This window comes from Rhinopithecus bieti, unplaced genomic scaffold (assembly GCF_001698545.2).
Source record: "Rhinopithecus bieti isolate Rb0 unplaced genomic scaffold, ASM169854v2 scaffold_3615, whole genome shotgun sequence".
Classification (NCBI taxonomy): Eukaryota; Metazoa; Chordata; class Mammalia; order Primates; family Cercopithecidae; genus Rhinopithecus; species Rhinopithecus bieti.
Window position 1 is genome coordinate 322,221 of NW_016804369.1, and position 17,637 is coordinate 339,857.

General features: G+C 43.3%; 1 protein-coding gene across 1 annotated transcript in view; it reads right to left on the reverse strand.

The window, feature by feature from the left end:
• SLC15A4 (solute carrier family 15 member 4) overlaps nucleotides 1-17,637 on the reverse strand; it is a 32,078-nt gene that overhangs the window by 9,186 nt on the left and 5,255 nt on the right. The window contains exons 2-5 of the mRNA XM_017867538.1: nucleotides 13,679-13,974; nucleotides 9,156-9,324; nucleotides 8,607-8,684; nucleotides 8,005-8,173 (exon numbers count right to left, since the gene is read on the reverse strand). Coding sequence (XP_017723027.1) covers nucleotides 8,005-8,173; nucleotides 8,607-8,684; nucleotides 9,156-9,324; nucleotides 13,679-13,974 — 712 coding nt within the window. The remainder of the gene's footprint in view (nucleotides 1-8,004; nucleotides 8,174-8,606; nucleotides 8,685-9,155; nucleotides 9,325-13,678; nucleotides 13,975-17,637) is intronic.

Genomic DNA, 17,637 nt, shown 5'->3' on the forward strand with positions numbered 1-17,637 from the left:
CCAAATCTCAACGGAAATGCCAAGCAAAGTAAAAACATTCTCCATGATCAAGGTAGAGGGAGACCTTACCTTCCAGCCGACCCACAGTTGACTGCCACCAGAAAACCCGCAGCCCCACCCTGGAAGAGCGTCCAGGGAAACCCAATCCTTCCCCTCTGCCCTCCACGGTAGAAACGTAAACGCCGACCCAGGCAAGGACAGCCAACTATTTAGAGCCCTTAGTTGCTCTGGAAAGGGGCATCTGAGGGCATCTTAATCAGGCAAGGCTGGTAGTGACAGTAGGGACTGTCCCCAAATGACAGCCTTCCTCCCCAACACGGCAGCTGACAGCAACCATAGCTCTGCACCCCTAGCCCTGGCATCAGTGCCTTCAAACACCAAGAATGAACTGTGTGGCAATGGCCTCCCCTGGACACCCAAGATCCCCAGCTCCCGCCTGCTCCCCTGGGACCGTAGCTGACTGTAGCCACTCCTTGAATGGGAACAGAACCAAAGCAACTCAAGCAGAAATTGAGATCTATTTTGGAAATAAACACGAAAGCTGAATACCACTTTTCTCCTTCAGAGGGAAGGAGAGCCTCGGGACGGCACACCAAAGTGTCTGCAGGGGGCGGGACAAAGGAAGGTTGCTCACGCGGACAGTAAGTCGATTTTATAACCTGAATGGGAAAGAGAGTACTACTGCCACCAGCACAGTTCTACCAGATAACTTTTCTTATTATTCAAGGAAACACAGGCTCTGAAGACTAAGGACGAAAAATGTAACAAAGAAACGAACAGGACATTGGCTTAAGAGAGACACAAATGATGAAATCAAGAATTAGGAGAAGAGAAAATGAGAAAACAAGTAAGCCTGATTATCGGTGAGGTTGTTAGCAGAGAGATGAGGAGCAGCAAAAGCGCACGCACAGCCGACACTGCGGAAACCAGGATTGGGACCGGAGCCCCCAGTCAGGAGCGAGGCGGAGACAGAGCCAATGGGGAAAGTGACCCTGTCTGGGAACAACTGAGAGCCCTGGAACAGCTGGGACAGGCGGAAAAGCAGCAGGGTTCAGGCTGAGTGACAGTGGCATGGCAAGGGGGCACCCAGTAAAAACAAGCATGTGATGCGACGCTGGATAATCAACACAGCAGTCAGGATGAATGAGCCAGATCCTTCCGATAAAAGTCACCCACTTATATCAGTTCAAAAAACAGAAACAAAACTGAACATTACGGTTAATACACAGAACTAAAGCATAATATAACCCAAAGATTATAAATAAAGGAGGGGACAGGCCAGGATGTACCAGACAAACAATCATAAAGGGAAGAGGTGACAAGAAAATACCAAGAAGACAGAAAAGAATCAAAACCAACATAACCAACAGGTCCCATGTACGAATTGTTCCTTGCGTGATGAGCCGCTTTTGTTGACTGATTCACAGACAGCACCTCATTTATTACTCACAGTAAGCTGGGGGAGAAATAACGTAAGCGCACTTGGAGATGAGGAGAATGAGACTTGGAGACAACTGGCACAGCTGAGGCTTCACACTGGACTCTCAACGATGCCACACGCGCTACCTTCCAACCCGACGGCTGTTTCACTACGGATGACACGTAGTATCCACAGAGAAAACACAAATCATGAACTTTAATGTGAATTAAAATACCATCCAGCTGCTAGAATCTCACAGGAATACACTTTTTTTGGTCCTTGTCAGAACAAGTAGATGAAAAAAAAAATACAGCTTTGTTTGGCATAAAGTTTACAAACTAGAGACACAAATAGAAAGCCAGGCCCCAGACCGACTTCATGACAACAAATAATTCCTGAGGCCTACAACATGCCTGGGACGACTCGGACAGACACAAAGATCTGGGTCCTTGTGGAGCTCCGTTCTGACAGGCTTATATTTCAAGCCCACACGGTGTGTTAGAAAGTGTTCGGACAGGACCTGTCTGTGCCTTCCGATTCACCACAGACCCACTCTGTTATTCTTGGACCATGCACTCATCCACATGGCTTCAGGCCCGCTGCCAGTGTTGGAGTCTAAGACTCCTGCTGTAAAACACCTAATTAATATCGTTGGTAGTATTACAATACATGAATCATCCTATTCACCTACAACACTTATAGAGGGTGATATTTGGCCATAAAGGAAGCCTTGAAATCCCCAATGCAGGAATTATAAAAGCCATAATCTCTCCTGACTCAGCAAAATTTGCCACCACTACCAAAAGTATAAACAAAACATCAATATTGTAAAACTTAAAATTCTCTGAAATTAGTCTTAGATCAAAAGAAAACCAAACCCAGTTTCAATATTCACAGAAAACAAGAGAACATTATAACAAATCAAAGCACACGAGAACAGACCAAAGCAGTAATAACAAGCAAATTCATAGCCTTAAATTATCTTTTCATTATTAAATAGACTAAAATAAGTACAAGTGAATGAAAGCCAGGCACAGTGGCTCACGCCTGTAATCCCAGCACTTTGGGAGCCCAAGGTGGGCAGATCACAAGGTCAGGAGTTCGAGACCAGCCTGACCAATATGGTGAAACCCCGTCTCTACTAAAAATAACAAAAATTAGCCAGGCGTGGTGGCAGGCGCCTATAATCCCAGCTACTGGAGAGGCTGAGGCAGGAGAATTGCTTGAACCCGGGAGGCAGAGGTTGCAGTGAGCCGAGATCGCGCCACTGCACTCCAGCCTGGGTGATGGGAGGGAGACTGCCTTGAAACCGAAAAAGTTATCAAACAAATTTCCTCTCAGAGAGGTAATGGACTCAAGATGACTTCAAGCAAATGCTTGGAACTCCTTGAGAACAGAAAGATAATTATTGTCCCCTTAAAATATTCTCCTGCCTACAGAGAAAAAGAGAGTACACCAACTCTTTTTAAGAAGCTGTATCAACCCCACCAAAACCTGCCAAAAACAACCATAGACCAAGGCCAATGCTAGATACAGATGCACACGTGCTCAATGATACAGCAGCAGAGTCAGGTCAGATGATCAACATAAGCCTCTTTTAACAAACAGGGTTTGTTTTCTAAAACGCAGGAACAGTTAGATATCAGGAATCTAATACAATAATATAAATAAAATACATGAGAAGCCCAAGGCAGCCAGGAAGAGATGTAATTACCCTTGGATACCAAAAAAAAATCCAACATTCATGCTGGCTAGATGTTTAATGTCATCACAAATACCTACTTTAACAGGCAATGATAAACTTTCAACTTAGCTGTGAGCTAACAGTGGCAGTCCCATTAAAATCCAGGATGAGACTAACGTTGAATCAAAGAAAAAGAGAAAGAAAGAGAGAGATAATTATTACAAAGACAGAAAAAGAAACTATATTATTTGAAGACAAAGAATGACCATTTGAAAACAGTTCACTGAAACTCACAGAATTTTATAAAATCCCATATATGAGGAACCAAAAATACATAAAGTAGTTAGGAATAAACCTAACATAAAAGGTAGAGAACCTAAAGAAACTTTCCAAGATTCCATAAACAAATTTACAGGGAATTTTTTTTTTTTTTGAGATGGAGTCTCACTCTGTCGCCCAGGCTGGAGTGCAATGGCATGATCGATCTCGGCTCACTGCAACCTCCACCTCCTGAGTTCAAGTGATTCTCACGCCTCAGCCTCCGAGTAGCTGGGATTAAAGGCATGCGCCACCACGCCCGGCTAATTTTTGTATTTTTAGTAGAGATGGGGTTTCAGCATGTTGGCCAGGCTGGTCTCAAACGCCCAATCTCAGGTGATCTCACTCGCCTTGGTCTCTCAAGGGAAAATCTTTTAAATGGGAAAAAAAAATCCATAAGCTAAGAGATAAAAATGTGAAATCCTTAAACAACCATGATCTATTATGTAACAACACAAAAAAGAAAAACCTATTAGAAAAATGGGTACAACACAAACTATACACAGAATATAACCGTGTACAGTTATACTCCGTGTGGATCCAGGTAAACCATGACCCAGCTAAGACGACAGAGTTTGAAAGTTTTGGGAAAGAATCTTAAACATTACTAATAACATATGTCAAAACAACAATACACCATTTTTCAACCCTTCAGCTAAGAAAAGATTAACAGAGAAAAAAAATCAGTACTGGCAAGGATGCCAGAAAACGAGAATTCTCACACACTTCACTCTACTTTCAATCAGGTAAGTTACCCTCAGGAAACAGTAAGACAAGAGCATATGAGCTTATGTAAAAGAGTGACAATACGGTCTTGTTTGAAATAAGAATAACCTGGAATCAAATATCCATTTAAGAAGAGTGCTGGTTTTTAAAAACGATATAACATTCAAAAATGGAATATGGTATAGTTGTTAGAAAGCACAATTTAAATGTGTAACTATTGATACGGGAAGATGGTAAGCACACAGAAAACAAAAACAGGTTCTAAACTGTCAGGAGTTCCACTTGTTTTAAAATAAGTAATTTAGCCATACCCAGAAAATGTTCTAGAAAGACACAAAAACAGCTGCAGTGGTCACCTCTGGATGGGGGGTTATGGATGAACTGAAGCCTCCCTTTGGATCTATTTTTAATGACCATAAGTTGACCATATAATAACTTTTAAAAACTTGCTGTAGACCAGTGGTTTTCAACTCTTTTCTAATGAAAGCTCTGACCTTTTTCCCAGAGAAAGGTTCTTGGTTGATTCTGCCTCAATTTCAGGATGTGCATCCGTGCTCTGAAGTCCAGGAGTGACTCCTGCCTAGCAGGAGCTGTGGTTAACACAGTCCCAACGACACAGAAAGTGGGACAGAGCAGAACAGCAGGCGGAGCGATCCAGGTGGACCACCACCCACCTGTGATGACGGAAGGGCCTACCACCTTCCCGCAAGACAGTTCAGCTACATATACCACACGCCTTCATGTCATACGATGACTACACTTCTTGGGATTTAAGAAGGAACATAAGTAAAAACATTTCACTATAATGATTACTAGAACAGTGCAAACTAGACGCAGCTGCATGTGTCACATGGAAGATTATTAATGATACATTAAGTGATTTTTATAAGCAGGTTACAGAGGACAGTATAAACATGTCACACATCATGTATTTTTATAATTTTCCTCATGTATTTACATAAAGTTATTAGTGGATTTCCTTGGGTGGTGGAATCTTGAGAGTTTCTGTGTCTGTGTGTGCATATCTTTTATGTATGCGTGTGTGTATTTTATGGCTTATATGCCTTTTGGTCCTCTTTTTGCCATTAATATGCATAATTTTTATCATACTTTCATAGCTTTTTTACATTTGATTTTTCTTAATCAGGCTCCAATCAGCTTACACAATAGGATTCTGCTTTTGCAAAACCATAAAAGATGTATGTGTACAGACACACAAACAAGACAGACACCAAAATATCAGTAGCGAGCAGCTCTAAGGACATTACAGTGGATCTTTATTTTCTCCTTTATGATTCTAAAGTTTCCTCTTCTCCAACGCGCATCTTTTACTCTTGTAAAAAATTACTCTTGTAATTTAAGAACAGAAACCCAATTTTTTAAGGGGAAAAACTAAATCTAACAAATTAACATACTTTTTTTCTTAAGCTGAGCAGAAGAAGCCCCTTGGACCTGCCCAACTTGCATCTGAACATCTTTAGAGAAAAAGTGGCCTCCACCAGGTATGGCACTAAATGGAAGACCGTGATTTATTATGGGTGTAGGTGGTAAGCGACCAGCAAAATCAAGGTTCTTTCCCATTAAAATTTTGGTTTGCTATGATGGTTTCAAGTCTCTACTCAAAGACCATTAACATCCCTAAATAATACTCACTAGAGCTGGGAGTAAAATCACATCAAACATGGGCAGGTGTTTTATTAAATGTAATAGACTGTACTCATGTCAAGTTACAAGATACATGTAACTCTTCCCAACTACCGGCAGGTAAAACTTCTTCCCAACACTGGGTCACCTGGGAAAGAAAGCCTTTTTCAGAACGCACACACGCTGCGAATTTTCCACTTCTATGTCACCAATTCAGAGGCTCTGGTGCTGCTGCAGTCACACCAGGTCAGAGCCCATGCCTCACCATGGGCGCCAGCACTCAGTAAGAAGGCAAGCACTGTGCAGAGGCTGACTCTGGTCAGAAAGTGCTGGACTTGATCTATTGTGGATTTTGCTAGCCCTTTTTTTTTTCTTTTTTTTGAGATGGAGTCTCGCTCTGTCACCAGGCTGGAATGCAGTGGCGCGATCTCAGCTCACTGCAACCTCCGCCTCCCGGGTTCAAGTGATTCTCCTGCCTCAGCCTCCCGAGTAGCTGGGACTACAGGCGCCTGCCACCATGGCCAGCTAATTTTTGTACTTTTAGTAGAGACAGGGTTTCACCACATTGGTCAAGGCTGGTCTCAAACTCCTGACCTTGTGATCCACCCGCCTTGGCCTCCCAAAGTACTGGGATGACAGGTGTGAGCCACCACGCCCAGCCTGCTAGCGCTTTTTAAAGACAAAACTGAGGGAACGCAATGGGGAAATCTCAACAGTGACTGGTCTGGCACTTGTATCCTGCACAAACACATATAGAAACCACCAGAGTGGCCTGCGTCGCTCTCAAGGCAGCCCACAGAAGTGATTCAGCCATTTATGAAACTGAAAGATAGGATGTTAGGAAAGAAGCCCAAATCAAGTATTTACTGGAAAAGCCTCCAGAAACCAAGGAGATCTCCTTTCCCACAGGGAGGGAATGAAGACTTCCTTCCGTGGCATCAACCAGCGTGGTGACGGGGCACAGAGAAGGCACTCCAGCCCCGGGGGGAGAGAGAGGTCTGAGGCCAAAGCTGAGCCTGCGCTTTAGGGAGGTAGGACAGACAGGCAGACCCAGTCTCCAGTACAAAGACTTCCTGCAGACAGCCCTTCTGCGTGTGCACTCTGCTGAACCGCAGCCTGCAGCTAGAGCCCTGCGGTCATTCAGTTCTTCTCTGCCTATGCTTATTTCCCCATGTGCCACAGCTCTGGAAGAGAAGCTGAATTATAAAGAACGCACACAGCAAAAACTTCACTCAGACATGACCTCACTTTAATTATCTATTTGAACAAAAGAAAATGCAATAGTCTTCTAAAATGTCCCAGTCTCTAGAATAGAGATTTCTTAAGCTCAGGGACTAATTTCTTTAAATCTATTAAGTACTGTATCAATATGTTCAGTCTGGCAAAAGTAGATGAAGGCTGCTATGAAGGCAGCATTGTTGGAGAATATTAAATTCCATTTCAGCAGCGCTTAACACTGAATTCCTCATAACAGCAGATAATATACAGCTGGTTCAAGAATATCAACTTTTCTTATTATGTAACTAAGCTGTTTTATCATTCAATAATTTTCAAATATTAATGAAGGGAGAACTCCAAAATAACTGAGAAAGTCAGCGATATCCAGCTTTATCAGCAAAAGATAAACAACTCATTTCAGCACATACAAATTACGAAAACAGAATGGAAACCCTCAAAAGGATAACTCTCCTCATCAGAGTTTAGAGACTTAGGCATTCGTTCTTACGAGGTTTATTTGTAGGGGGAGGAGATGCTGCCCATGAGCCTATAACAATCTAGAAACATTTTGTCACCAGAAAATGCACACAGAATTTTACATAAAAAATTCAAAGGACTCACAGACACCCTGACACTTGTTAATAAACCGAAGGTTAGTAATCTGAAGGTGGAATTCTCATCCTCGAGAATGATACAGTACCTTTAATTTGCACAAATTCATCTGTTCAGCATTCAACAGCCTAATTCTAAACCAGAAGGTAGAGAAAAACCTCCCTTTAACTCAGTCCAAAAGTCCCTTTTCAGAGCAACCCAATGGTTTTAGTACCAGAAGAAAACTGACATATCCTTAGGAAAATAATCTTCAACTTAAAGTTTAAAATAAAGGATCAGTGCTGTAAAATAACTGATACACATCCTCTTTCACAGACATGCACTTCCTGAACAACCTGGGGCATGACTGGGTGTCAACACTATATTCTGAATCCACTCTTACCTGCAGCAAAGGCCGAGCACATGACGAAGAACATGCCCACGGCGATCCTCTTCAGGGAGGATGGCAGCAGGCCATTTCTTCTCAAAATGGGATCGACCAGTTTGTCCTTCACAGGGATGAGCAGGAGGATGAGCACAGCATCAAACATGGTCAGCCAGGCTGCAGGGAGCTGGGGTGAAACACGGGAGGAGGCGTTTACTCCCCGCAATACACCACTCATCTGGAGAATCAACATCTCAATGGGAGAAATGCATGTAAAGAACAGTTCCTCTCCACAAGGTACAACCGCTTCAGTTTAGAGTCAGCGGAACTGGGAAAAGCTTCCTTTCTAAATGAATCTGCATTTGCTTTTCTGTGCTTTGAGGGGAAAATCATCAGGTGAAAACTACTAAGTAACGTTGAATTGATGTCAGTCAACCTAATCTAGTAAATGATACAACCAACGAAAAAATATTCTCTAAAATAAGTAAAAACTCTGTTTCAATAACAACGCTTTTTGTTGGTGCTGTTAACATTTCTAACACATTTACAGTTGGTAGAAGGAATCCATTTATTACATAAGCCCGAACTGACAATTTTGAGATTGTTACAATTGTTCTTACCGTGTGAGGAGTGGTTGTAATATTTGAAATTTCTGGAATCCTCAAATGAAGACTCTGTAAAACATACGTTGTCTGCATCTAGGTATAAAAAACAGTATCATTATATGTGAACCAACTGTGCCCTCAAACACTCTAAGCACCCTGTCCCTCCCCTAAACTAGGCTCTGAGATGCGACAGCAGTGACTCCCAGAAACAGACAATGGCTCAAGTTTGAAAACAGAAAGGTCAATGATTTGGTCATTGTAAAGTCCTCTGGAGATCAATTTCGAAAAAGAACAGCCAGTTATCCAAAGGAGAAATCACATTAACAAGAGGGGCCTGGAAAACCCAGAAGCATACCTGTTCTCAGCTTCTTTTTCAGAGGCTTTAAACATAGTTAAAGCAGCCAAAATGACTCCATAACTAAAACCAAAAATGCCAGGATTCTGTAGACTCATGGAAAAAAAAAAATAATCTAGTCCTAACTACTTTAAACATGGCCAAAACAAGTGCTAGGCTAAGACTTCATAGGAAGATAAAGGAAATTAAACCTGTTTGTCACCACTCACTTGGAAATACACTGTCCAGTAAGGTATCAAAGCCAAGAAAACAGGGACAATCTTGACCAGAGCTTTCACATCTTCCACTTTCTCTTCTGTAAATGGCCCTCCATGAGACATCTTACATGAATCAAACAGACTTTGTTTAGAAGATTGCTGAAAGACTCCAATGCCTTCACTTTGGGAAATAAAATGAAGGAATTAGTTTTCTTCCCCTCCCAGCAATCAATTATTTGGTCACAAATTAAGTTTGGAGGTAAGAAACCAGCTCACTGTATCGAATGTGCTTCAACTCATTCCATCACTTACTAATTGTACACACCCAACACAGCTACCTGAATTATTTCTAAATGTCACAGAATGTACTGAAACAGCTGACAAAGGGACTTTCTAGTCAAAGTGCAATTGGGCTACTGTGATTCTAGCGTGGCCGGAAGATCTGTGATGACAGTCTGAACCATGGCTGAGCGCAGCCCCAGCGCAGCTGCCGGCTCAGCAGTCTCCGCGTGGGGAGAGTCTGCAGCCCCACCGACACTGGGAAGGACATCAGCTATGCCACTGGATAGCATATGAAAAAATGCACTGGATTGTGTGAATTTTTAATCAGCTAATTTATCAAACATCAAGACCTGACGACCAATACCAATGCTGTGAATAAAACCCTGCTGCTTTAAACTGAGTCACTGGCAGGACAGAGGCAGGGTTCTATTCTCAGAGGAAAGCTGTCAGCTCTCCGGTTAAGGAAGAGCTGAGGGGCAGGGCAGTGCTGGTGGTGATGACAGGAGGATGTCCCTGGCTCTGTCCCAGGACAGCAGGAAATGGGGAGTGCCCAGTGCACCATGCCTCTACTTCCTCCCTCATTAACCATGTGGTGTTAAAACTCTTCAGGGCCCTATTGCACAGAGGAAGATGTCTGGGCACAGAGAGTGAGAAGGCTGCCCAAGGTATGGCCAGGACTCGGACCCAGGCAGTCTTGGCTTTACAGCCTGAGGCCCTGACCCCTGCAGGACACCACTGCCCCTCCACTCCCTGCCATTGCCCTCATATCTGCGGGTCACAGCAGGAACATGCACCTGGCATTCCCAGGTACTTGTACTAATGAGCTTCACTTACTCCCTCTGGGCCCGTTTCATTATTTAGAAGATGAACAGGCCCCATTAGACAGCTCCGCACTCTCTCCCAGTGCCAAAACACTCTAATGGGGAACGGGCACCAAGGATCTCAGGGGTAAAACGGGAAAACAAAGTGGACACTATTCTCTAAAGCCAAGAAGTACCAGGAGAGAGTTAGACTGTGTTTAACTGTGGGAAGCCAACAGAAATGGCACCTGTCAGTTTTCTAGTTTATTAACTCATGTCCCATTTTACTATGGTGCCAGTATTTTAAATTCTTTATCTTATAAAGCCAACATTTTAAGTCTGGACATTCAGAGCGGGGAAAAATAAAAGCGCTGAAAACTATAACTTAATATTTTAGCCAAATTTTGGACAAGAAAACTAAGTTCGATTCAACAAATACTGATTGAGTACCTGCTGTAGGCCTTGTATTGCTCTACCTGGAGTTTGCTAAGGGAGAGAGTTCCTGTCCTTACGGACTTAGTCTAGTGGGGGAAAATAATCAGAAACAAAAACACCCAAAAGTGAAAATAAATTCCAAAGACATTATACTTTCACTTGAAAACATTAACTTCTTCAAGTACTGCTTTTTTTCATAAAGGAAATTAAAAGTCCTTTTGTACCTAATACAGATACTATCAGTGGTTTACCACATCATATTAAATATGTTTCACCAAAAACATTTAAATAACAAACAACAAATTCATTTTCACACAGAGAATCATTCACACAGGTTACTGGTTATATTACTTTAGCTTTACATAATTAAAATATTTAAAAGCTGTGAAATCAATATGCATCTGAAGCTTTACTGGGTTATACATATTGTTAGGTGCACTATTTTGCAACACACAAAGGTCCAACACGCAGCCATGGTCACAGGTGACACCCGAACACCCACAAGAGCCCTCCACTCCTCCCCACAAAAGTTGACAAGCTCATTTCAGGACGCCTGTGCCCAAGTCTCTGTGAAAGCCACGTGTACGTGTTTGTATTCTCCAGGAAGAGAGTCCACTGGTTCTCACGGATTCCCAAAGAAGTATGTATCTCAAAAAGCTGTGGCACCATTTCTACTCTGGCCTGATGAATTGAACAAATGTGCCTCATTTCTCATTTAATAGCGAATACTGTATTATCTTCAAGACACAGATCACCCTGGACGGAAACTGAGATTGGGCCAGATGAAATTAAGTGTCACGGCTGTAAAATGCGGGTATGTCATGCTTCTTCACGGGCTAGATGAAACTAAGTGTCACGACTGTAAAATGCGGGTATGTCATGCTTCCTCACGGGCCAGATGAAATTAAGTGTCACGACGGTAAAATGCAGGTATGTCATGCTTCCTCAGGCTTTGGGGGCCCAACTTTTTTAAGGCACCCTCGTCACAGTGGTCACCACTGACACGGCCCTTATCGTGTGCCTGGCATCCTGCTGAGGGCCTTGCACACATCACCATGCTCAGGCCTCACTGTGATGCCATGAGATGAATCCATCTCTGCTGTACAAGAAGGAAAGCTGGGCTTCACAAGACCAGTAACCTGCCCAAGGTTACAGAGCCAGTTCATACAAACAGCAGAATTTGAGAATTCCTCAGACCATCACCTTTTCTGTAAGCTAACCCCCACTTTTTTCCCCTTATTTTTGCCCAAGAAGACTTTCAAAGACAATCCTAAGAGGAAATTAGTTTCCTAAGTAAAAGTAACTCCAAACCCACTCCATGCTGCCATTTGTGTGTTAAAACCCAAGTATGTCCACAAAGCAATGCTGTTCTCCTGCAGAAATGTCTATGGGCTACCACCCACACAGATACTAAAACTTGAAGGGTTGTTCCTGAAAAAGACTTCTAGGATCTGAAACACTGCTTTTGTCTAATCAATTAAGGCCCTGGCAAAAGACTAGTGTCAGCTAAGATGGGGCTACTTAAATTTTTTTTTTTTTTTTTTTTTTTGAGACAGGGTCTCATTTTGTCACCCAGGCTGGAGTGTGGTGTGCAATCATGGCTCATTGCAGCCTTGACCTGACCTGCTGGGCTCAAGTGATCCTCCCACCTCAGCCTCCTGTACTTTAAGTACTAAAAATTCTTCAGTGTGGTCCCACCATTTGCAGTTTTGAATTATGTGTCTGAATGCCACAATGACCCACCAGCATTTCCAATAGGTCATCTAGACTGGTGAGATCTGCCATGACTCCACACAGGGACAGCTGGAGAAATCAGAGATGTTCAGGAGCAAAGAAGTAGGCACACAGGGCCTTTTTGTGTAGTTTCAATCTACCACGTGGAAGGCATATTAGACACATTGGCTATGGCTGCAAGCACATCAGTAAGACAAACACAGACGAGCCGGAGGGAGGCAGATGTGTGAGTGGGCCTACAGAAGAACGTCCAGCAACCTGTGCCGTGCCACAGTGGGCTGCACGGCTCAGGGACACAGGACACTCCGATGGCTGAGTCATCAGCCTTCCACCCAGCAGCCACCAGGCATTTCTATGTTGATCAAAACATTCCATGAGGGGAATGACTACAAAAGTTCCCAGAGCCTTCTCCGGAATGACGGAAACAATCTATGCCTTGACTGCACTGCTGGTTACACAACCTGAGGAAGTTTGTCATAATTCACGGAACTGTACAGATATGAGGGGTAAATTTTACTACCTGCAAATTATTCCTCAATCAAGAAAAACACAAAAATTTCTGAGTTCTTTTCTTGGGCTTAAGTTCTGGACTTCATTACCTGGCATCAAACATCACCAACCAAACATGAGTCACAGTTGGTCAGTGACTTGGAGGGGTTCTGAGGACACAGGCCTTTCTGTTTTAACAGTTCATGGGACTTCGGTGCTAACGCTGAGTAAGTCCCATGAGATCATCTGGTTACCCTCAGTGCATCTCGCCATTCTGCTATTGCATCTTCCTGTCAGAGTGACAGACCTGACCGCTGTATGATGGAGCTCACGCTGACCTTCAGGTGAGAGGCAGTGGCTTACTTTTTAAAAAGCAAAGACAGGTACTGACAGCATAAGCAACTGCTTAGTTTTTCATTCAAATGTATTTCAAAGCTTTTTAAAATAAAAAGAAACATGTATAAAGCATGTCTTCTGTCTCCTCGATGCCCTCCACAAATTTCTATCTTTATAATCTGGCACTAAAGGAGCTTCTGTCTACACTAGCAGTGAGAGAAAGTGCAATGTGGGGTTAAAGCATGAGCTCTGGAATCAGGCCACTGGCCTGTCTTTAAGATGGGATAATAAGACCGCATCCACCTCCTTGGGGAAATGCAATGTTAAAGGAGAGAAGACATGTAAACCCTCAGCCCAGGCCCAGCACACAATAAGCACACAACAAACCTAAGCTAGGATGTTAATAAAGAGATCGATAAAGTCCTATCAAACAGCCCAAGATGAGAATTAAGTGCTTACCCACTACTCTGGCCCTCTCCACTTCGCTTCTGGAAACAGCAGGAATACGTCAGTATCTTGAACATGTCGGTGAAGGCACTGCCATCAGGAGGCTTGGTGATGAAAACGCTCTGGCCACAGAGGAAGACCACAAAAGCAAGGCCGACGCAGACAGTGGGGATCGCATAACCAGTGACAAAGCTGATGTTCTGCTGAATATAGGCAATGCCACCTAATGACAGGATCGCTCCCAGGTTAATGCTCCAATAAAACCAATTAAAAAATCTCCTAGTGGCTTCCGGACCTCGATCTTTAACCTAAGATAACAGGGAGGAAAGACACTTGAAAATATATGACAGTCTTCAAGGATGAAAAACATATACAGTCAAGTGGTTAAAATTACCGTTGTCATCACAACCTTTACAAAGTGCAACACAATCAAAATGGTGTTTACAGAAACGTTCACGGATCTCGACAAAAAACATACCCCATGCTTTTCATTACTACAGGAGCGGGGTAGGTTTCACTTAATTACACTAAATCCCAACAAATCCTAGAGAGTTTTTCCGAATATGTGGACCACCTACTATAGAATTTTTCTAAGTATCTGAACCACTTGCCTTGGAATTACCTGGAATGCTCTTTAAAAAAAGAGTCGGCTGGGAGTGGTGGCTCACATCTATAATCCCAGCACTTTGGGAGGCCAAGGCGGGTGGATCACTTGAGGTATGGAGTTCGAGACCAGCCTGGCCAACATGGTAAAACCCCGTCTTTACTAAAAATACAAAAATTAGCCAGGTGTGGTGGCGGGCACCTGTAATCCTAGCTATTTGGGAGGCTGAGGCAGAAGAATCGCTTGAATCCAGGAGATGGAGGTTGCAGTGAGCCGAGATCGTGCCACTGCACCTGGGCAACAAGAGCAAAACTCCGTCTCAAAAAGAAGAACAATAACAAAGAGAGTCACAGGACCCACGCTCCAGACCTACTGAATCACCGTCTCTGGGGCCCAGGCCCAGGAATCTGCATTTCAAGCAACTTCCCAGGTAACTTCTACTCACAGTTAAGTTTTAGAACCAATGTTATAAAGCTCCATGCGTTACTGAGCTACATGTGCGTACCATGCGGCATCCCGCAAATACGCTTAGCCCCAAAGAGAAACACTGCAGGCGACATTTGTTCAGTGAGGCCAAGCCACCACCCACACCAACCGTATCTGGTCTCCTGAGAATCAGAGATCTCGGTAAACTTGAAGCAAAGAGGAAATTACAGACTAAAGATAAAACCACATGCTATTTGTAGATTAGACAGGCTATTAATGGAATGGGAGAAATTCTGATAAGGGTGGGATTTCCAAAAGGCTCAAAAATCACTGACTTTCTGGACTCAAACAAAAGGACTGAGGTAATCACGCAACATCTAGGCTTATGCAGTTCACCAGGCTACTTCAATGAAGCCCAAGCGCTGGGAACAGGTCATTTGGGGGCAGACACACCAGAAGCCTTCTCTGCCCACCTGGATTTTTACCTCTACATAAGATACTGTGCAAATGAACCCTGTACTAGACAGAGACCTTTCTAGTGAGTTTCATTTCATAAATTTATTTCTAACAAACTTATGAGAAGCTGATACTGGATCTCATAAAAAGACTCTCTTGCTGTCTTAAAAACTTCTACTGTCTCATTCTTAAGACACAGGTTATGAAAGAGTTAGAAAATTCTTATTCCAATAATAGATCTAGTTTCTGGATCCACAGAACAATCTGCTCTACTGAATCACAAATTCTCAATGGGGCCAAAACAACCAATTATGGCTGGGCATGGTGGCTCAGGTCTGGAATCCCAGCACTTTGGGAAGCCAGGGCAGGCAGACCATCTGGGTCTAGGAGTTTGAGACCATCCTGGGAACACAGAGAGACCCCCATCTCTACAAAAAGTTACAAACATCAGCCAGGTGTGGTGGCATGTGCCTATAGTCCCAGTTACTTGCAAGGCTGAGATGGGAGGATCCCTTGAACTGGGGAGGAGGTGGTGGTGAGCTGCGATGGCACCACCACACTCCAGCCTCTGTGACAGAGGCCCTGTCTCAAATGAAAAAAACAGATACGGTATGCAATGAGCACATGCATCTTTTTAGCAGTCATATATTTCATATGGTATTTGAAGCTCTACTTTTTAAAGATTAAATCAGAGGTGTAAAATTTATGGTTAAAATTGTGTGCTTCTCTCTAAAGGAAATAAAGCAAAAGAAAAAAAAATTGTGTGCTCCTCAAAAAGAGACTTGTTTGAAGTCCAAATGATTAAGCATGGCTACTGTGGTGATAGGTAATTAATTATATACAGTAACACCACTTCAAACTAAAAACCTAAGTTTAAAACAAAATCACATGTTCTCAAGAGTTCAAACTCTCCTCCTATCTATGACAATAACGAATAGAGGTCCTAGACCAAATGCAGACATCTCTATTGAATAAAGAGTATGAGGTGAGAACTTCTTAGACATCTAAGACACTTCTTCACTAGGACACAATGCGTTTAAATACTGCTCAACAACGGACACCCATTCTCATGCTATACTAGACATGGACAAGGAAGAAAAATGAAAAATGTGAGCAGAGAAATGGTTATCGAGAAAACAAAACTAGAAGTGTGAAAACAAACCAAAAAAAGTAATTTTTTGACAAGCATAAAACATACCAGTAAACATAATATCTAAACTTAATAGACACACAAATGATTTCATAACTGAAATGCACTCGGACCTTCCCTTTCCCCACAGTGACACTGCACACACCTTCCCAGAGTCTCAGATCTATGTCCTCTTCAGGTGAAGCATGAGAAAATCAGTATTTGATTAGTCTGGGAAAATCCTAACCTTAAAATGCCGTTCATCCTCATTTCCTGTGCAATTGTGGTGGCCAGTTTATTTCAGCTCCTCGAGCAATCCATCAAAATTACTTTATAAACTAAAATGACTAAGCCCTAAATAACGACACAGTGGGCATTTCTGTACCAAGGGAAGCTGGCTGCTGTGAAGGCCATCACATGCTTCCCAGCCCCAGGCGGGCAGGCCTCAGCCTCCCTGCCCATCGGCTGCATGGCATCACCGTGTGAGCAGCAGCCACATGCCCTACCAAGGGCAAACAAGGTTTTCACATGACTGGTCAAATGATACCACCAAAATCAATTTGGAGAAGAAAAGCTAAAAGAATAGAATTGTGTACAGCACACCAAACAGTTGGCTGACAGAAGAATTCCTTAAAGTGGAGTGTCAGTTTTTCCTCTGGAAAAAAAAATGCATCATTTGCTCTGTTTATCCGTAACATAAGATTTTCTTCTTTCAGGACACTATTTCAAGTAATCCATTCACCAAGAACGAGGGTGACTTTTGGAAAAGGTGCGGCACTGGGGGAAGATTCGGGGTTGACATGATTTACATGAACATACATCTCCCTTGGACCCACGGCTCACACACCCTCTAAAGACACCAGCGAGGCCTCCTCCTCAAAGCCACGCAGCCTCACCCCATTGTCTCTCCTATCAGAACGTTTCCCAGAGGCTCTACCTGGGAGATGAAGAGGCAAGTGACAAAGAACCATAAAAAGCACCTTAAAAATACAAATAGGTTTCCTCTCCGTGAGAAGGTCCAAACCAGGACAATTTAACCCTCGCCTGGGGCACAGCAGAGCGTGCTTCAGGCCTGCACACCTCAGGGTCCCCAGCCAGGCCTCCTGCCATGAAGCAGCGGCGCCAGGACAGGGACCTGCCACCTGGCCACAGGCAAGCACCCTGGCATAGGGCACTCTTCCCCTCAAATGCTTTTTCACTCTGATTCACATATCGAAAAATTTACCCTGTAAAAGGGTACAATTCAGTAGTGTTTAGCATATTCAGAGATGTACATCCATCACTGCCATCCAAGTCCACATTCTCATCATACCAACAGGAACTCCTGTTCCCTTTAAGTCACTCCCACGCCCCTCT